At 37.5% G+C, this 18,796-nt stretch overlaps 1 protein-coding gene across 2 annotated transcripts in view; it reads right to left on the bottom strand.

Moving 5' to 3' along the window:
- Nucleotides 1-15,607, bottom strand: part of rnf145a (ring finger protein 145a) — a 40,931-nt gene extending 25,324 nt beyond the window's left edge. For both annotated transcript variants that reach the window (XM_039774625.1, XM_039774626.1), the window contains exons 1-4: nucleotides 15,439-15,607; nucleotides 12,816-13,027; nucleotides 3,531-3,639; nucleotides 1,147-1,238 (exon numbers count right to left, since the gene is read on the bottom strand). In XM_039774625.1, the coding sequence (XP_039630559.1) occupies nucleotides 1,147-1,238; nucleotides 3,531-3,639; nucleotides 12,816-12,999 (385 nt within the window). In that variant the 5' untranslated portion in view covers nucleotides 13,000-13,027; nucleotides 15,439-15,607. The remainder of the gene's footprint in view (nucleotides 1-1,146; nucleotides 1,239-3,530; nucleotides 3,640-12,815; nucleotides 13,028-15,438) is intronic.
- Between the last annotated feature and the right edge of the window lie 3,189 nt (nucleotides 15,608-18,796).

Here is an 18,796-nt window from a genome sequence, read left to right as displayed (position 1 = left end):
AGTGTGTCGCATTGCACAAGCATGAAGTGTAGTGCATAATGTGGCACACAATTGTGGCTTCATCATACCTGAAGAGATGCAGTATGATGAACCTGACATACCAAATGAACAACCATATCGAACAGCATTACAACTTCGTTTGTATGTAATTGGCAGAATGTAACAACAGGTAATCAGATGTAGAGTTTATTTTTTAACTAATTCATTTAATTTGTGGTCAATATCACATAGTACAGTCCTTATACGCCTTAGTTCATTGGCCACATCTCTTACAGCATCCACTGTTGCATTTCATGAATCCAGAACAATCCGTTGGCACACAGCCAGATGGTCACCCAGCAGTTTCTGAGGCAGAAGTGTGTGTGCAGCCAGCATCTGAAGATGTGCTGGGCACAGCAACACCATCACTGCCTGGAGTCATGTCTTCAGCAAGGGGGACAGCTTTTGTAATGTTTTCTGAAACAGAATAAACTGATGGTGGGCTGCGACTCACCTTTTTCCTTGCCTCCACTTTGCATTCGCACATGCTTTTGTCATTGTCTTAGAACAAAACACTGAATGGAAGGGGTTATTTACATTGATCTGTATATGCAAATATGTAAAATTCTGTAAGGAGTCATGATGGGGCTGTAGGTACGTGCCCTTGCATTAAATTTCATGTTGATTGGTATTTATAAAGGAAAAGTGCATGGAACTATGCTTATACACAGTTCTATACATGCATATTTTTTGTGTGTATGTACATTTCCAGTTTTGTCCATATGCCATGTTTTAGTGTGAATTCTACGCACTGCAGATAAAAGAAAATCAACAATATCTGAAATTTCTGTTGTGTCAGAATAAGAGCACCAGAAAACCATGGAGTTAAATCACAGGTTTAATTAAAAAAAAAAAAAAAATCAGCTTCTAATTAAGAAACTGGTTGAAATTGAAGGCCGTGTCTTAGCTGGTCATCTGTCGGCTCACTTAACATCTTATTTTTGTCTGGCCGCCATTTAAGGCAAAAAAGCAGTATAATACCACTATATATAAATACTTGCAAATATGAATTTTTCTGAGGACACTTGCAACTAAGAGTTTCAATGTACTATATACACTATGTAGACAAGATAATAAACTTAAAACTTAATCTAACAAAATACATACCAATTAGTGCTGTAGTAAAACGATTCATTGAAAGAGGTTCCAAGTAGAGGGGTCCATCGTATCCAGACTCTAGTTCACTCCTCACGTAATCTCTAAAAAAAAATCAATCAAACAATAGCTAGTGACACTTGCCACTACATTTCCAAAAGACGGTTTGACATGTAAACATTTAATCAAAAAGGCCCAGTCCTTTTACCAGCACAAATCTACCAAGTCCTCTTTAACATTCCTCTTTCAGAATCACAGAAGCAAAGTGAAGCAGCATCTTATTTTGGACAAATTTTCAAATTAGCATGGCCGTTATTGCTCCTCTGTTTTTTGTTGTACGAAATGTCAATACATTTTCTTCCTAGATCATCATAAATCTGGAACTGGTGCTATTTTTTCCCCCCAAAAGACAGGTATGCTTTATTTAGCACTTGCATATCTCCTTTTGGCAATCCTGCAGTCTGACAAGCATTACTCATTACAATTACTGAGTTGCAAGCTATGCAGAATAATGGACACCTGCTCAATTTTGTGTTTTTCTTCTCATTCACTGCAAGATATAACAGAATTAACAAATCTTTTACATAATGTATATTTGAGGCATATTTGTACTTTAGCAGACTAACTTTTTTAGGAAAGTGATAAAAAAAATCTGTACTTTTAAACTACATTTTTAATGTACACAAAGTAAGTAAAGTATCGGTTATAATGGAGCAGGCATTCAGATACAACATTTTTGCCAAGACTGTTTGGGATATCAAATGATGCCAACCTCTGCCAGCTCTGCAGCGTTACTAGCAGTTTTGCCTTATAAATTGGCCCACAAAAAAAAAAAAATAAAATAAGAGCAGCAACACTTTTACGTTAAGCGTATGCTGCAGAAAATTCAGTATGCATATTTGTGATAAAAATAGTCTTGACTTACATTAGTGAGCGAACATCTCAGTTTTTGCTAGCCTTTAACATTTTTGTATTTAAATAGGCAAGGCCTTTTTTTTTTATATCTGCACTCCCAAACCCAAATCACAGCATATTACAGACCAAATTCCAGTACTGGTGTGTCAGGGCATGTTTGAATAATGGGATTAATCCATTCTTGTGAAACTGCAGGAACTGCAAGTGACTGTATGTGATATTTGGATTATGCTGCTTTTTCACTGCAACAAGGAAAGCAGTAAATTGTTTTGTTCCCCTAAAAGGTGCTGGAAGCAAAATTTCAAAATGGTCAAATTCTGTTACTGGAATAAGACACCATAAGATACATGCTCCCTACTAATTTTTCAGTAAGTAAAATCTTTTACTCCTTCACTCTTATGTAACAAGACTTTAACAAAGGCTTCTTTTGGTCTTTGTAACACTTACAAAGCATCAGTAGCTAGTTTATTCATCTCTATAAAGTGTGGTATATGGACGTGATGGTAAAATTACTTGTTAATATCACTGATTCACAGGTCTTATAATAAACACGCAATATCAAGAGTAATGTGTCTCAATGTGAAGACAAACGCCATTGTTTTACTACCCTGATTCTACTTCCCTTCATTTCCATTTGCGTCCTTAAGCATGCAGTTCACTGTTTAACAAACAGAGACTTGTTCATCAACTTTTATTAATGCTTTTGAAACGTAGCTTAGATCCACACATACCCTTGTCTTGTCAAGACTAAACAGATTCAGTTCTCTTAGCCTGTATTTGAGCAGGATATCTTTTTTATTTGCCAGTGGTGCACTGCTCTGCACAGTTTCTAGTGCTGCCGTGTCATTTTTGAAAGGGTGCAATGTCCTTTAATTTTAATTGAATAATTTTTCACTCATTTCTTTTTAAATTGCTTTTCTTAAACTGTCCAAAAGATGACGGTGTTATAATTTTCAAAGAAAAATGACATCAATTATCATCGAAGGAAAAAAAAAAAATACACACACAATCCTCAGCTTTTTTTGAACCAAAATACAGGACTAAATTGTGAACGACATCTTATGTACTGCTAAAGGTATTAGTACTATTAGCATTTCATTTTTTTCAGACCATTTTTAAATTTTGCCACAAAGGATTTGTTTTGACTAGTTTCAAATGCAGAAGGCATAAAACAGAATTGACAGATATTGTGCTTTACTCAAATATGTAATAAGAAAAATAAAACTAAAAATAAAACCACAGAAAAATCCTTTATATTTTATAATCCCCTAGTTACAGAATTATTACTTTTCACTTACATTTCTCAAACAAACAATAATATTGGGATGATATCTGCTAAATATTGAAAGGTAAAACTATAATAACGAAAGTGAGTGACCTTGAATCTGAAAAAAAAATCTGTAAAGCTACATGAGATTCCTGAAGCAATCAAACACCAATAAAAGAAAACAGCAATGCATGCCTCCGACACAACTACTTACCTGGAAATCTGGTGTCCGGCATACAGAAGCAAAGCTGTGAGAAAGTACAAGTAAAGCTGAACCAGATGCTGCCTGGGCAAAGTTAGGAGAACGACACTTAATATATAACCTGGAAAACAATGAGAAAAATACATGTAAAATATACACTACAGTGCAGAACACTTGCTTTCATCATTTCTCAAGTATTACAAATGCATCCTGTGGGGTGTCCCCGATATGCAGTGTTGTGTATATACCAAAAGTGGCACAACAAAAGGATGACCAGAGAACTACCCACAGGTTCATGGGAGCCCATGGCTCACTGATGAGTGAGTGGAGTGAAGGCTGACCAATCTGGTCCCAGCCCACAGAAGAGCGACTATAGCACAACTTGCTGAAAAAATGAATGCTTGCCATGGAAGATAGGTGTCAGAATACAGTGAATCACAGCTTGCATTGTACCACGTGGCATAGTTGCACAACGGACAAAGTGCCCATGATGACCCCAGTCCGCCATATAAGTACCAACAACAGACACGTGAGCGTCAGAACGGGAGTATGGAACAATGGCCTGATCTGATGAATCACGATTTCTTACAGATCATGTGGATAACCAAGTGCGTATGTGTTGTTTACCTTGGTAAGAGATGGTAGCCAGATGCACTATAGGATGAAGACAAGCCAGTGAAGGCATTAACCTTGGGTCCTGTCATTTATGTGGCTGTTACTTTGACACATACCACCAACCTAAAGATTGTTGCGGCTCACTACTCAAAACGTAGAGCGTCCAGCCTCAAACCCAGAACCTTTGGGTTATAAGGCAGCAGTGCTTACCTCTGCACCACTCAAGAATACATATCAACTTCCTGTAAATTGACATTTGAGCTTGGGTTTTAAACTCATTGACAGCAACATGAAAATCTTTTTTTTTTCCTTTGGTTATATTCTTGAATAAAAGATGTTTGGATTAAAGTCTTTACACATTATACTCTTCACTTCATTATTAGTAAAACATGGAAAAAGTTTCAGTTTCAGCTACCGTAGATCCCGTTATATAAGCCGAGAATTTTGTCCTAGATTTTTGGCTTGGAGTTTGGGGGTCGGTTTATACGACGAGTATCGTTTCAGATTCAAGATTTCCAGCGCAATGCTGGTTTTGCCGATGAATACGGAAGTAAATAATGACGAAACCACAGAGCCATCTTTCAGATGAAGAAGTAACTTTGCATGCCGGTACTTTAAATTAAATAAAGAATTTATTCAAAAAAGTGTTTTAGTTGTTGATTTTATTAATAAAATTTATAATAAATTATCGGGAAGTTTAAAATGAAAATTTTTGTTTTGATTTACAATCATTATCTTGCGTTACGAAACAGATGCGGTCATGTGTATCCGCTTGCGCGATTGTAAACAAACAACCGAGAGCGTTAGTAGTGTCAGTCGGAGCCTAGATACATGTGTTTGTGGATGTAATTTCCGTCATTGCAGTGATTTACCTATATATATATATATATATATATAAATTTTATATAAATAAAATTCATTATGACCATGCAAGCAAGACACATAATTGCTAAGGAAGGAAGAGAAGGTAAAAGTAAGCGATCGCAATCGAAACGAAGATGGACATTGTGTGGAAATATCTCCTCCCTTCCTGCAGCCCAAAGATGTCAAATTAAATGGTGAGTACAGTATGAAATTGTTTCTAGAATAGAATGCCTTTTATTGTCACTATACGCATCTACAATGAGATTAAAAGCAGCTCCTTCAGTGCAGAAAAAAGTTCTGTATAGGGCTTGTATGGTTGTTTTTTAGCTTTAGCATAACGCCGGATCTGCGGCCCCACTTCTGCTTTCTTTCCCTCCTCCGTCTGTGTCGTCTCCTAAACCTGACAACAATCCACGGAGAGCCCGCTGGTCTCGCTATGTTGTCTGGGATGTTGTGCGTGTGATGAAAAACACTCGAAACAGATGTCTGGCTCTGGACACCGATGTCTATAAGGTTCTGAATGGTGTAGCTGATGTTCGCCAAACCGATCGTGCACAAACAAGGACAAAAAAAAAAGTACAAAAACAACAAAAAAGTGCACTGAAAAGGAGAGTCCTGAGCCGCTGCGACCATGCGTGGCGCCATGCTCCTAGCTTAATCGAAGTAAGCTAGGCACTTTTTATAACTTTTTGGTTAGTACATTAGAAAAATTCTTGGTGTTTTGGTAAATTATGCACATTATATTATATATCAAAAATGCCGGCAGTCTCAAATTCTCGCCGATAAACATTATAAATATACCAAGAGACACTTTTAAGGAAATTTAGAAAATTTTGCTTGGAGAAGGGGGTCGGCTTAAATACCGGTCATCGGCAAATACATGTAATTTAGTAGGTAGAGAAGGGGTTCGGCTAATATACCGGGTCGGCCTGTATTTCGGGATCTACGGTATGTGTTCAGCAGTTCCAGTCATCCTACACTTACACAGATCGTTGTAGACACGGAACACACAAGAAATGTATGTATTCCAAATAATGATACATTATTTACCCTATACAGTACAACTCCAGGCAACCCACTCAGCTCCGTCAGTGTGGGGAATGGGATAGCAGGCTGCTTGCGTTGATTGACACATTCGCAAAACAAAAGATGCTGACGGAGAGGTGCAAAGGAATTTAAGGTGGCGCAGAATTACGAGTTTTTTCGTGGACTTCAGGTATTCTAGTGTTAAAATACTTTCATTCTTACATCATGATTATACATTTTGACACAATAATAGTATATTACATATCTCATGAAATGATTGCAAGGCCTTGCGTCAATGTTGGTTTATTCTTTAAAGCAAAAGCAGTGCACTGGGGGTGGATGCTTGCTCCACTGTAAATTTGTTAAAAAGAAGATGCATGCATTAATGAACATAAATCGGCATGTAGTATTGTATGGATCTTTCAGTCTCTCTGTACTGAAAACTCTCAAAGGAGAAAGGAGTGTGACAAGTCTTATTTTTTTTATTTAACTCAGCAATATTCCAATTAAAAACATGACTAATGTTACCTGAAACAGAAATATATATTTATAAATATATATTTATTTGCTTTTTAAGCACCATTCATAAGTTAAATTATTTCAACCATGCAAGTTCAAATGTGATAAAAAAAAAAAAAGAAAGAAATAAAAAGGCAAAACGGAAAATATTAGCTGTAGACTACGCTGCATACAAATTAAACGGATACTCTTAAAAACGCACATGTTTGTCAACTGTAACCCAGTAACCTGGGCCTACAAACCTGAGTTGATAAGTCAGAAGAAACTCCTAAGGTCAACATGATTTATTGTGCCGACCTATTTAATTTGCTGACAAACTTATATGAATTACTGTTTAAACTAGTAGCATTTCCATCAGGTCCAGACATTTGCTCCTGACATTATTTCATTGTGTTACATTAATACAAAAGTTCAGGGGATAGATCAATTCATTTTTAACCACCTTTATTCATTAAGTTGAGTGACAGGCCAGAGCCTGTCCATCTCCCAGACTGATTTCAAGGTAACAGCTATTTCTGAAAAGGATACCAGCCCATCACAAGGCACATATTACATCAATTTAGTGTCTGCATTTAAGTCTTTAGACATGGAAAAAACAGCAGAGTACCCGGAAAAAGGCAAGCAGACAAAGAGACACTTTGTGCCAACTCCAGGGGTCTCACTTATAAAACCTTGCATGGAATGGAGTATGAAAATAGGCTTACATAAAAAAAAAAATCCCTTTATAAACCAAAATCACCTTAATAAAAGTGTGTATGTGAATGCATCTCAAACCCCACCCAGATGCCATCGTGAAACAACTATACATGAACTATCCTATGAATTATTGTTAGAACAGTGGTGAACAATGCTGCACATTCTTTCTGTGACATGCTAACACTGAAGACTTTCAGCCAACAAATTATTCAGCAGAACTATATCCAGAAATGCGACTGGGGCTCTTTAATACCAACAGCAATACACCTGCATAATGCCTTGCTGTGATTGTGTCTTCCAAGTGTGAAGTTTTCTTTCTTTTTACTCATTCTGGTGTATGTTTAGCCTATAGTGTGTGTAAAGATTTTGTAAAAAGCCAAATGTCCCAAGAGGACAAATACACTTCTGTCTATTTTATCTATCAACCGTGTAAATGTGTAATTATTAAATAGCAGGTTTTGATTGGCTGATAGGGCAGCATCCCACCCGAAACATCACGCTATGCTCAGCAACGGAGTACCTCAAAAGCATGCACAGCATTGTAGCACCTCTCATCTGCAGTCTGGTGCTTAAGGAAAGCATAAGTCACCAGTGTCTGAGGAGGAACCCACTACCACATGTAATGACAAAACTGCTGTTATTGTGCAGGCCATATAAAAATAACTGAGGGTTCAACAAGATATTTCGCCAAAATGCCAGTCATCCTGTATAGTACCATGACATCTGACAAAGTTACTTTGCCTCAAAATGAAAAAAATCATGGGGTGACCCATGAAACCAAATTAGTCTCAACCTGGCATCACAGATTACTTCTGCGTGAATGGAATGTCACTACTTACAGTTAGCAAAAGCAGTTTCATTCTTGCTAGGCACCCTTATTGTAATATGAGTGCAGTAAAGTGCTCTGACTATGTTAGGAAAACCGGACAATGCTGGAAATTATCTTTACACAGTATTAAATATTTTAATAGAAATCACTGGACATGTTTAGTACACATAACAAAGGTGGTTACGATGAGTGCTGACTATATACTGCATGTGTACTTTCCCCAGACAGTTTCTTTCCATACCAAAATGAATGCTCTTTTAAGCACAAATATCTGTGGCTCATCATTTAACTGTTCCTAGAGAAGTAGCTTTTCTTTCAGTCTTGGGATGAGCCAAGAAAGCCACCACACACCCTAAAGGCAGCAAAATTTCAGTTCAACCATTTTTTTTTCTCTCAATTTTAAGAAATATTTCCAAACAGTAACTGAAAGACTTGGCTACTCATGTACACTGCTATATTACATGATCAAATGCCAGTGAATGAAATAGCTTAAAAGATATTTTCAAACTCCCATCTAAAAACAATCTTATAGAACAAAAATGAACTATTTAAAAAACAAAGTTACAAAAAAAAAAAAAAGCTATATCAATATACATCAAATGAAAAAGGCATCTTTCTCAGACTTTAAAGTTGTCTGTGTTTGATTTTAAAATTTGCAAAGACTCTGAATATTCTGCATAATCAAAATCAATATTTTTACATTCATGTTTGTCCATCTGTACATGCAATATCCAATAAACTAATTTCAATTGCTCTTTTTTGTTGGGTAGATGAACTATTATTGCACACACTTAGAATTTTATTTGCTTTACATTTAAAAAGATAAATATTTCACGAATGGCAGAATTTACAACTATAAAGTCAAGCCTTGGCTGTGACTCTATCCATGAACACTGACACACCAAGATGGCATTGTGTTTCAATTGACAGTTTTTATAAGCTCGCTTCTGATTTTTAAACTGACTTGGCTAAACAGAAAGCTGGCAACCTTTTGACTACTATGTACAATATGAAAACAACAAAAGAGCCACGATGTAGAGATAATTACACCAATGCTAGTAATGGTTTTGTACTCCTCCTACTCCACCCACAGATAACATACAAACTAAAGGAAACACCTGTGTGAATATTTGTGTGTTGCAGGGCCAGCAGAAGCTGCTAAAACAGCTTTAACAGGTCTGGTTTACATTTTTCTGATGTCTGCAGCTAATTTAGAGGGGTAAATTTTGATTATCTTGTTAGAAAAAGCTGCCTTGGAATATCTGATCTTCATAACACAGAGAACATCCAAGAATACAACCCTCCAAAGTAGTAGTACAGTAGTTATTTAACCTCTGTGCCAGTGTAAGCTAATAGGATTCTCGAAAACAATCAAATTTCTGCACTTCTGACTACTTTATTATACCAAGCTTGCGTAATGGTACAATGGATGCTGTGTGTTTTAGGAAAAACAGCACCAATAATTGAGGGAAGAGTGAATATCTCTTCTGCAAAACCACTTTGTGTAGCTCTTTTGAAATCTTAAATTTTAATAAAATGCACAGTATACTGTAAATTAACTCCCATATACATTCAGCAACTACAGCAAACTACAACTATAATCAAATGCTAAAAATACACTTTAGGCTATGGCACAGGGAAACAGGAAATTTTGGAACTAGGTGCTGGCGACTCTGGGGAGTCAGCAGTTGTTTGGAACCAATACGTCCTTTTTAGAACCCCTTTCCATTAGTTATAATGGAGCAATGCAGTGGTGCCCAATGAGCATTCGCTGTGAAAGCCTTTTATAAGAATGGTGATGGTGTGACTGCTACGCAAAGGGAAATTAGGCATCACTACCAGTTAGGATGTCATAATCATGTCTCGTCTGCTCATGCGATTACAACATTGATGCGTTATTTCGAAGAAATTGGTTCAGCCTTAAAAAAGAAGTCCCCAGCCACTTCTCATACTGCCTGACAATTGATGGCAGCTATTCAACGATTGTTTGGAAGGAGTGTCATTTCACGCAACGGTGACATTCCATGGCCTCTGAGATCCCCAGATCTCACTGTTTGTGATTTTTTTCTGTGGTGATATCTTAAAAGCCAAGTGTACCGCGCATGTCCTGCAACCATAGCTGAACTGAAAAGAAGGATTGATGAGGAAATCGCTGGCATTCTTCTTGACATGTGACATCGAGTAATGCAGAATTTCCACAACAGGCTGTCAGAATATGTACGAAGAAATGGACAACACCTTCATGATGTTTTCTTCAAAACATAAAATGAATATTGAATGAATATTGATTACCATCATTAATTGCATATCCTGTACAATTAATTTCATCATTAAATGCATTTTATAATGTGTTTATTCATACATTGAATGTCAATTGAAAATTTCCCGTTTCCCTGCACCATCCCTGTATATCGGAGACAGTTTCCTTGTAATTTAGGATACATTCATTAAATTCCCACAGATATAAAAACACATTTCTAAATATTCTACAGTCATATGAAAAAGTCTGGGAACCCCTCTCGGCCTGCATAATACTTTACTTTCAAAAAAAAAAAAGATAACAGTGGTATGTCTTTCATTTCCTAGGAGCATCTGAGTACCAGGGTGTTTGCCGAACAAAGACTTTTAGTAAAGCAGTATTTAGTTGTATGAAAATAAATCAAATGTGAAAAACTGGCTGTGCAAAAATTTGGGTCCCCTTGTAATTTTGCTGATTTGAATGCATGTAACTGCTCAATACTGATTACTTGCAACACCAAATTGGTTGGATTAGCTTGTTAAGCCTTGAACGTCAGAGACAGGTGTGTCCAATCATGAGAAAAGGTATTTGAGGTGGTCAATTGCAAGTTGTGCTTCCCTTTCCCTTGGGATCCTCAAAGCAACTCTCAAAAGATCTGAAAACAAAGATTGTTCAATTTCATGGTTTAGGGGAAGGCTACAAAAAGCTATCTCAGAGGTTTAAACTGTCAGTTTCAACTGTAAGGAATGTAATCAGGAAATGGAAGGCCACAGACACAGTTGCTGTTAAACCAAGCAGGTCTAGCAGGCCAAGAAAAATAAAGGAGCGGCATATGTGCAGGATTGTGAGAATGGTTACAGACAACCCACAGATCACCTCCAAAGACCTGCAAGATACATCGTTCTACAACTAAACACAATTTGCACAAAGAACATCTGTATGGCAGGGTGATGAGAAGGAAGCCCTTTCCACACTCACGCCACAAACAGAGTTGCTTGTCGTATGCAAATGCTCATTTAGACAAGCCAGATTCATTTTCGAACAGAGTGCTTTGGACTGAGGAGTCAAAAATTTAGTTATTTGGCCATAATAAAAAGTGCTTTGCATGGCAGAAGAACAACACCGCATTCCGAGAAAAACACCTGCTACCTTCTGTCAAATTTGGTGAAGGTTCCATCATGCTGTGGGGCCCTTGTTAAAGTTGAGGGTCAGATGAATTCAACCCAGTATCAATAAATTCTTCAGGATAATGTTCAAGCAACAGTCACAAAGTTGAAGTTACGCAGGGGTTGGATATTCCAACAAGACCCAAAACACAGTTCGAAATCTACAAAGGCATTCATGCGGAGGGAGAAGTACAATGTTCTGGAATGACCGTCACAGTCCCCTGACTTGAATATCATCAAAAATCTATGGGATGATTTAAAGCAGGCTGTCAATGCTCGGCAGCCATCAAATTGAACTGAAGAGATTTTGTATGAAAGAATAGTCAAAAATACCTCAATCCAGAATCCAGTGACTCATCAAATGACTGTATATAAACATCAATGTGACTAGATAGATAGATAGATAGATAGATACAATGGGAAATTCACATAATCCAGCAGCAGTATACTGATACGAAGAAACAATATTAAATTAAATGGTAATAAAAATGAAAAATGAAATATAAACCACAGTGATGCAATTACAAGAAACTGACAAAAGACATAAACCATATACAAAAGAAATGCAATATTTTAATGGCTATGCCCAAAAAAAAAAAAGGATTGCATCAGGTACAACATTAAAGATACTCCGAAAATATCTACAGTAGTTGACTCATAATGGTAAAGGTTGTGGACTATAGACTTCAAACCCTGAGGTCAGTTTAACCTGCCTGTGCGCCAACTGGAAAAACAAAACAAATGTAACCAATTGTATCTCAAAAGGTTACTTTGGATGAAGGTGTCAGTCAAATAATAAACAAAAAATACAATGTAAATGGAGGAAATAACACATTCAGGCATTGCTGCAATCTGTTTAATTCATGCAGAAAAAGCCGCAATCAAAAGACTGGCCTGTATATTACAGAAACAATAAGCAAGTAAAAGCTGTGATCAAAATTTGAGGCCAAAACTTTACAAACAACACAAATCCATTGCCTTGGCGGATATGAGAATAAAAGACAAAAAAGTACAAACTCATGCACGTGCAGGAGCATTCTTAAATAAGACACACCAAGTTTAATGCAAGTGAACAGACCAAAAGATATTCAAGTAATGGCTTTCGTAAGAGTGTTTTTCAAGGTTAGTGGTACAAAGTCTGAAAACTGGATGAACTCTAAAACAAATGATCTACCCTTCGTCAAAGCAAGGGAAAAATTGTGTTCACCTTTCCACAATAGTTAAAGATATAGTAGGACATGACAAAATTATAAACATGCTGAATATTTGTGGTAATAATTACCAGAAAAAATGCACCAAAAAAAAAAAATCTGTATACTAAACCACAAAGCATCTCCACTTACCCACATAGTGCATATTAAGGGCCAAATACTTGTATTGGAACAGGGGGTTGTTATTGAGGCTGCTTCTCTGGATCTGCTGGAAGAAGGAGCTAACATCCCACCGATACAAAACATCCAGTAACATGATGCTTGGCACTCGCAGACCCACATTTAAAACTGCTTCCAACTTTTCCTTTACTGCCATTTTCCGTTCTCACAATTCTTACAGCACACTAGGAAGGGAAAAAAAAAAACAAATTATACAGACCCATCATTAAAGTCTGTAAGGCACAGCTTTCTTTCCTTAAAATAACTAAAAATACAGTCGCTGAAGCTTCTGCTCAGTAAACTCACCGTATCTTGCAGACTTCATCATTTTCTCTTTGAAGAAAACATTTACTTCTCAAGTAAAGTACGAACCCAAACAATTCCACATACAGATAACACAGGTTGACAACAGTCTGAAACTCCACACTCCTTACAGAAAACTGAAAACCTACTGCAAGAAAAATGCACATTTGGAAGAGTAGCAACCTAAATGAAGAGTCTTGTGCATGTGTACATGCAACTGCCCCCATTCTGACTTTCCTACATCTCACCTTATAAAGATGGGGGAACTTTGTAACAGAGGTTAGCTACATACTTAAAACTGTCCAGTACCAGCATTTTACTGTCCTAATTTGGTTTATACATTATGTAATGCAAAGGCTGCTATAGATATTTAATCTGTTTCTTCAAGTGGTGTATAAATGTTGCTCAGAATAAATACTTCAATACAATTTCTTTTTATTTTCAGCATTTAAACAGACTAAATGAACCCACTCTCTCGTTAATCACTGATCCAAAGATAAATGCATTTCATTGAAGTAGTATAAGTGCAGAGCTATCAGGTTGTAGTAAGAAGTCTTGCACAGTAGCCGCCGCTACAACAATTTGATAAAAATCAGAATGCATACACATGTATGAATAAGCAAAGGTTCACTTTCAAAAGCAGGTTTAATTTAACGCAGAAATATGTGTACAATCAAATCCTTTTGTTACTGGATTAACACTAGGACCCTAAACTGAGAACCCTTGCTATAAATTAAGCCCAAAAGTCATATCTGCAAAATGTTCTATCAGTTCCAAGTTATTATTTGGGGGAGAGAGAGCAGATAGAATTTGGGGACTGTAGTGAAGGATCGATCACTTATTTAAGACAATGTTTTATCTCAACAACTTGGGTGGACAGAAATGGTTACTGAGAGGATATGGATATTAGATCATCCTGAGATTACATCTTTGGTATCTTTTCACTTTAAAGAGAAAAACTAAAAAGTATTAATTTGCAACTGGCAAACTACAATAAAGTTACTCACACATTATGTCAAACTACAACAAATGTATTGTTACATTATTACTTTAAATTAAGATAAAGAGAAAAGGTGGACAGTACATAACTTTTCTTTTAAATTATGTTCCGGCATGTATTTGTTTACTACTTACTACTATTGTATTTGCAGTTTGTTTATTTTTTTAAGCGGTTATAAAATCAACAGCCGCCTCTTTATGTGAAATATTTATATTTATACAAAAATTCAAAAGCATGACACGTTTTGCTATACATTGAAGTACACATGGGAAGTTCCAAGAAAGACTATGGTAAGACATTGTGAACATTTCGCCAGCATCTATTCCGGCAGACAGAAAACTAGCAGCAATGTGTCTCAAAATCTTCAAAATACAAACAGGACCGGCCACCAGCATAGTGCGACATGATCAATCTTCAGAGATCGCCCTGGAGACAACGCATAATAAATGCCTGCTATCATTTCAGTTCCGTTAGATGGGAGCGATGACTTTATTAACACTGTCAATCACAAATTCAAACAGCTGCCAGGAAAAAAAATTAAAAAGGCGCATAAAGTGAGACCTCAGTCAGCAGCTGCCCACATAAAATGCGTAAAAAAAGTTCAAATTACATAAATAACTCTGTTATCTCTGTAGATATTTAGAAGAAGAAATCAGAGGAAAAGGATGCAAAATTCGCTCCCAGCTAGGACTGGGCTTTTCAAAACAATTCACCACTAAGAATGTATACAAGATCATAATTGTATTTTCTCTGTATTTATTAAGATGCCTGCATAAGTGGCACTTCGCCCTCGGTCCCCTTATGATGAGAGAATTTCTAAAACTCAACCTAAAACAAGCAAGACCAGATATTTCCTGACAAGTCAAAAGAGAGCTGTTTTAATAATGAATGGTCTGCACCTGGAAACAGAGAACTGGAGACCAAGACCAACTTGAAACTGGTTGGAATGAAAGACAGCAACCAGTTCTCAATCCCCATCGCCTCAGCTTGTGTGCTCGTCTCCCCTACCTTCCGCATATTTCCGTGAAATGAGACAGCCTTCCTGTGAACTATAATAACCCCGGAGTCGGCGCGGGGAGGGTACAGCAACTCTTCCACCATCACAATACCAGGGCTGCAGAGAAGCGGGCTAACTGTAAAAACTCCCACAGTCTTTGCACCGGGACGTGATACAAGCTGTACGAGCGGCCTATACCCAATATCCAACCCCAAATCCCACAGCCAAATCCCAGCAAACGGGCTCACAGTCGCATCTTCCTTTTCCGTAAAACGTTTCAAAACGAAGACACCTACGGGATAACTTCACTTCACTTCGTTTTCTAGAGATTCACAGAGCTTCCCCATTTGGACATCCTCCATGTTATCAACAGTCTATCCGTCTCCAACAACTGTACGTTCTTTCCGGCTCAACGAGGGGACGACGTTCCCAGTCCACATCAGATCGCAGCCATTACAGAGAGCGCCTTAGCATCCCGTATGTATGCGCTTGCGTGCAAGCTTGGCCGTAATATCTCATCAAAATGCGCAGGTAAAAGCAAGCTGGCGCACTGCACCAGAGGATAGCGGTATCCCAATACTGCTTACAATCGTTACATCTGTATGGAATACATTAATAAATCTGGCCACAGAAACATTTTGCAGAATTTTTAAAGTGTCTCAGAATCGCATAAGTGAGAGAAACTAGTGAAGCACGATATGAAATATAACGAGATAAATCGTGAAAGGTATCCGGTAGCACGGTACTCACACTCAGACGAGATTCAAAGTTGGTTAAAACTTTAGGAAAATGTCAGAGAATCAAACATAATAAACCGCAGGAAGTGTAAAAAGTTTGAAAAACATAGTAAGTGTCGGGAACGGTTAAATAATTGTCAAAAGATTTTTTTAAATATTAGACGAATTGGCTTCTAGCATTTCCCCTTGGCGGAGGGGATGATTTGATATTTAATATTACAATATTTCTCGTCCATGCCTTTTAAAAAGCGTTTAGAATAAGAAGAATCCTTGCTTTATTAGTGTGCTTTATTTGAATGTATACACAATGCCACATCAACTGACCCCCAGGGGTTCACCCTCTTATGAGATATGAGGGTCGTTACGTTATTCCTTTTTCACAGGACTTTGTGAAAATGAGAATCGGTATATAGGCACGTGGAGTGTCGTTTGATGTTATTTCGGGGTTGCTGATTACGAATATGATAAAAATTGTAATATATGATTCCTTTACCGGTGATCCTAGCTCTCTCTAAGAGCCACTACCAGAAGGTTAAAAATGGTACATTTCAAATATAAGTATGTGGGGTATCGTTTAATGTCAGATTACGAATATTATGTTCTTTTTGATTTTTGATCCTTACCTAGGGATCTAGCCCATTATGGACTTATATCAGAGGATCTAAAAATGAAACATTTCTATTAAAATCGTGAATGTTTATTTTTAAACATTTAAACTGATTCATATAATTTAATTTTTTTTTTCCTGTTGGGAAGCCGATGCTAACCAAGAGAACTCATTCTGAAGAATGCACGCTGGTCTGGAGGTAATCGTTGGTCTCCGTCAGTGCTTCTTATTAGTCAAGCAATTGGGGTTCAGGAAGAGGGGTGGAGAAACATTTCAGTAATTGCTTGTAATATGCCAAAAAACACTATGCAAAATTGCGAAAGTAATATGACACACAGTAAGCAGTCAAACTCCTGGCACCCAGCATCAGGCAGAATTGGCACAGATGGAAAAGTGTATTAAAGTTTTCAATGAGCTGTGGGATTCTCCAGCTTAGTCCCAGTCATCTGTGGGGAATTTACATTTAAATTAAATTGGTTGAGGCAAAATGCCTTGGGATACTGGAGTACATTAATGCTTTCTAGGAAAAGTGTCTTCCTTTCCTATCAATGATTTTACTGCTTTTCATTTTCTAACTTTCTCACTAGAACTGGAAGGACACTGGCACAGCTTGGAAGACACCAGTGCGTACAACACATTTCTGGGTAGATAAGCCATGTGGTCCTGGCTCTCAGCTACAGTAGATAAATAGCTTTAAGGAGCTCAGGCCCACACAGAGGCTATGCCAGATGGCCAGTTTGGGTCTTTCTGTCTGTTGGCATGAGGTCCAGCCCACTATATACGTCTTTCATTATGCATAGTATAATATGATGGTTCCTACCTTGCACTCATTGCTGCTGGAATGGATCTTAACTGTAACCCTGAGTGAGTTTAGTAGGTAAGCAAATACAGTAAATGAATGGATACCTTAATTATACTACAGCTTAAGTATTGTATCGTCATACTCTTAATGTAACACCCACTCTGCAGAGTATTTCATTACAGCAGTGCGTTTGGCTACGTAAGGAAACAAGTAAAAGAAAACAATACTTGTTTCCCCAATTAGCCTCATTCTCCTGACAATCAATTTACCAGTCCACAATAAACATTTAAATTCTTATTTCATTGTGTGCACAGTTAAGAAAATGTCAAACAACCGATTTTGATCTCATGTTTTAATATTAATAGAATGATATGTGGCTAAGCAAGTTATGATGGTGTATTCAGTAAATGCTGCTATAAAAATAAAGATATATTTATTACTATTCATGTACCACAGTGGGAAGTTTTCTGTTTGCCCTTGATGTTGTAGGGACAGGCTTGGCTCTTTACAACCACGAAAAAGCAGCCTCAGAAAATTCATAGGTGAAACATTGTTAATCACATCCTATTATGGAATGGCATCCCTTCTAAAGTTAGTTCCTGTCTTGCAGCACTAAGCCCATGCTATCAGCAAGTCTCTAATAGAGAAAGTGGTTTCAGAAAAGGGGTGGACAAAAAACTGTTAACTGCACACTCTGTGATGGAATGATAAAGCATCCAGGGTCAAGCACTTGCCACTCACTCTGTGCTGCCAGAAGAAGTCCCTGCAATCAGCACCTGTGTTTGAAAAAGCTGGTTCTGATGATTGATGGGCTTAAAATTGTTAATCCCACCTTGTGATGAACTGGCATCCCAAGAGGTCTTTCCCCATCACTGTACTCCTAGGGTAAACTCCCACTATCCTCAACACTGCAACTGAAAAAAGATGCAGAAAATAGACTGCAGAATGACTGTTACATTATTCTCTAACAAAGCAATGCCCTGAAATAAATTGCCTGCAAGAGTCTGTATAAGCAATGGATATCAAGCCATTTCAAAAAAGTGTAACATGAAGAGAATGTGTTTAGATTGCGTTTGGTGGGTGAGCAAAGGGAGCTGTACTGTACTTATGCATTCTTACTACCTGATAAGGTTAACTCCCTCCTGCCACTAACTATACTGAAGCTCTTCTCAGGGTTTTTTTTCCACAAAGTGGTATGGAAATAGAAGTGAGGCGTACATCAGGAAAAAATATTTGTGTTTTTTTGTTAAAGTGAAGTTGTGCATTTTAATACAGTTATTATAATTGTGATACCAGACAGTGATGATTTGCTGCGTTTTGGTTGTACAGTTAGGATGGCACGGTGGCGCAGTGGGTAGCGCTGCTGCCTCACAGTTAGGAGAACTAGGTTCACTTCCCGGGTCCTCCCTGCATGGAGTTTGCATGTTCTCCCCGTGTCTGTGTGGGTTTCCTCCCACAGTCCAAAGACATGCAGGTTAGGTGCTTTGGTGATTCTAAATTGTCCCTAT

The sequence above is a fragment of the Polypterus senegalus genome, chromosome 13 (genome assembly GCF_016835505.1).
Source record: "Polypterus senegalus isolate Bchr_013 chromosome 13, ASM1683550v1, whole genome shotgun sequence".
Classification (NCBI taxonomy): Eukaryota; Metazoa; Chordata; class Cladistia; order Polypteriformes; family Polypteridae; genus Polypterus; species Polypterus senegalus.
Note: the sequence above shows the minus strand (reverse complement) of the source record. Positions and strands in the feature narration are given on the sequence as shown.